The 3,266-nt window shown below is 54.2% G+C and overlaps 1 protein-coding gene across 1 annotated transcript; it reads left to right on the forward strand.

The window, feature by feature from the left end:
- Positions 1-647: 647 nt before the first annotated feature.
- LOC123431149 (cytochrome P450 94C1-like) lies at positions 648-2,376 on the forward strand. Its single transcript, XM_045114983.1, has one exon. It carries the CDS (start codon positions 752-754, stop codon positions 2,270-2,272), a length of 1,521 nt encoding a protein of 506 aa, XP_044970918.1. The 5' UTR covers positions 648-751; the 3' UTR covers positions 2,273-2,376.
- Positions 2,377-3,266: the final 890 nt, after the last annotated feature.

A 3,266-nucleotide genomic window follows, 5' to 3' on the forward strand; every position in this document is an offset into this window, starting at 1 on the left:
CTATGTTTCATCCATGTCAATAAATAAAATCATCTATTATAGTACTAGTTTATGATACTATGCACTATAAATATAGTATCATACAATAGTAACATATGCATGATACTATTATATGTTACTCTTCACTATGAGCAGCCTAAGCTCTTACAAACATTATATTTATGAAGGGTGGAACTATATAGAAAGGAAGTGCACGTGCGCGACTAGGTCAGAACTTGAGCATGAGCGGTTCGCATGGATCCACGATGGAACTACGTAAGTACAGATGGATGTCGCTGCTAATTAATTCAGCCTAGTTGTGTGTTGTGTGTTGTGTGTTGTGTAGTGGGTGGCGGTGGGCGGTGGCGGTGGGGGTGGCCGCATGAGGAATGGATCTACTAACGACGATCAGACGAGACGGCAATGACGTGCGGGTGTCTGTCGGGGGAGACGACCGATGTGGAGTTGACCTTTCTTTGCTCATGAAATGGAATGGAATTGACGTGTGGCCAGCCACAACGGCAGCGATATGTAACCACAGCGCCAGGAATGGATGTTAAGCTGTTTCCTGTCATAATTAAAGACTCCGTTGTTCAACGTACGCATTGGCGCACGTACTCCATGTGTTTCTTCTTCTTTCCCCATATTCCATGTGCCAACTCGAAGTAGGAGTAGTATATAGACAGAGCAACCTCCTAGCTTGTCTCTTCCCACACAGCATCGTCTGCTCGACTCGTGATCGATCAGGAAATAATCAATCCAAGAGAGAGCAATGGATGATGCCATGGAGCTGTCATGGGGTGCGCGGTGCGCGGGGCTGGCCTTCTTCACCACGTCCATCCTCTCGGTGGCGCTCGGCGCGGTGCTCCTGCTCGTCCGCCGGTGGCCCAACCCCTGGTGCGGCTGCCACGTTTGCCGGGCGTACCTCACCGGGTCGTGGGCCAATGACTTCACCAACCTCGCCGACTGGTACGCGCACCTGCTGCGCGAGTCGCCGACGGGCACCGTCCAGTTCCACGTCCTCGGCTGCACCGTCACCGCCAACCCGGCCAACGTCGAGTACATGCTCAAGACCCGCTTCGACAACTTCCCCAAGGGCAAGCGCTTCGCCGCGCTCCTCGGCGACCTCCTCGGCGACGGCATCTTCAACGTCGACGGCGACGCCTGGCGCCACCAGCGCAAGATGGCCAGCCTCCAGCTCGGCAGCGTCACCGTGCGCTCCTACGCCTACAAGATCGTCGCCCAGGAGGTGGAGTCCCGCCTGCTGCCGGTGCTGGTCGACGCCGCCGACAAGGGCAAGGTGGTCGACCTCCAGGACGTGTTCCGGCGGTTCGCCTTCGACACCATCTGCAAGATCTCCTTCGGGCTCGACCCGGGCTGCCTCGACCTCGACATGCCCATGTCGGACCTAGCCAACGCGTTCGACGACGCCTCGCGGCTCTGCGCCATGCGGGGCGCCGCGGCCTCACCGTTGGTGTGGAAGGTGAAGCGGATGCTCAACATTGGGTCCGAGAGGGAGCTTAAGAAGGCAATCAATCTCGTCGACGACCTCGCGTCGGCCATGATCCTGCAGCGGCGGAGTCTGGGTTTTGACAACAGCCACGACCTTCTGTCCCGCTTCATGGCCTCGGACGTTGCCATGGACGACAAGTATCTCCGGGACATCGTGGTCAGCTTCCTCCTCGCCGGGCGGGATACGGTCGCCTCCGCGCTTACCACGCTCTTCATCCACCTGTACAAGAACCCAGAAGTCACGGCCGCCATTCGCGCGGAGGCCGGCGGCGACAAGCCGTCTACCTACGAGCACCTGATGAGCCTGCAGTATACTCACGCGGTGCTGTTCGAGAACATGCGGCTGTTCCCGCCGGTGCAGTTCGACTCCAAGTTCTGCGCCGCCGCGGACGTGCTCCCGGACGGCACCTACGTGGAGGGCGAGTCGCGCGTGATGTACCACCCGTACGCCATGGGACGTATGCCGAGCATCTGGGGCGCCGACTACGAGGCTTTCCGTCCCGATCGGTGGCTCACCGGACCCGGTGGTTCGTTCGCGCCGGCGAACCTGTACAAGTACCCGGTGTTCCAGGCCGGCCTCCGCGTGTGCCTCGGCAAGGAGCTCGCCGTAATTGAGATGAAGGCCGTCGGTGTGGCCGTGGTGAGGGCGTTCGACGTGGAGGTGGTTGGAGAGAATGGCCGTAGTGGCTGGGCGCCGACATTTTCGCCTGGGCTCACGGCGTCCATCAGCGGCGGGCTCCCGGTCAGGATCAAGCGCGCTTCCACGCAGACTAGTTTTTAGCGTGCGTGCATTAATTGATGCTTGATCCAAGTTTGAACGTATTTGAGATTCAGGCCATGTTTGTTTCATAAGTCTTTGTACTTTTTTAAGTCACGACTTATAAGTCATCAGTTTTATAAGTTCCGAGTCTCTACCTGTTTGTTTAATACACTTATTCACATAACCCTTGTTCATACAAATGAATTGTAGAATAGTGACTACCGAAATAACAATTGTTCATAACATTTGTTCATACAAACGAATTAACACTTGTTCATAAGAACCAAAATAAAAGAGAGTACATAACAACCGAGATAACAAAAATTACATAAGCGAAGAACACTTCTTCATATCATTGTTGTTTCAAATACCACAACCCATCAGCGACCCAAGCTCTGAATTGATTCATAGCAGCACTGTCCATCTCATTTGTTGAATCATTTGTTGTAGTCGTTGGCATAGACAATGGTACATAATTTTCATCTTGACCACACAAGTCGAAATCTATATCGGCGAGTTGACTTTGTCTAATAAAATTGTGCAGTGCAATACAAGCCACAATTATTTTGCTTTGTTTCTGTTGTGGATAACTATGTTGGGGACGTCGCATGGGAAACAAATTTTTTCCTACGTGCACGAAGACCTATCATGGTGATGTCCATCTACGAGAGGGGATGTGTGATCTACGTATCCTTGTAGACCGTACAGCAGAAGCGTTAGTGAACGCGGTTGATGTAGTGGAACGTCCTCACGTCCCTCGATCCGCCCAGCGAACCGTCCCGCGATCAGTCCCACGATCTAGTGCCGAACGACGGCACCTCCGCGTTCAGCACACGTACAGCTCGACGATGATCTCGGCCTTCTTGATCCAGCAAGAGAGATGGAGAGGTAGAAGAGTTCTCCGGCAGCGTGACGACGCTCCGGAGGTTGGTGATGATCTTGTCTCAGCAGGGCTCCGCCCGAGCTCCGCAGAAACGCGATCTAGAGGTAAAATCGTGGAGATATGTGGTCGGGC

This window comes from Hordeum vulgare, chromosome 2H, assembly GCF_904849725.1.
Source record: "Hordeum vulgare subsp. vulgare chromosome 2H, MorexV3_pseudomolecules_assembly, whole genome shotgun sequence".
NCBI classification, from domain to species: domain Eukaryota; kingdom Viridiplantae; phylum Streptophyta; class Magnoliopsida; order Poales; family Poaceae; genus Hordeum; species Hordeum vulgare.

Coding starts and splice junctions, on each gene's coding strand:
- LOC123431149 (XM_045114983.1), top strand. CDS start 752: ATGGATGATGCCATGGAGCTGTCATGGGGTGCGCGGTGCGCGGGGCTG.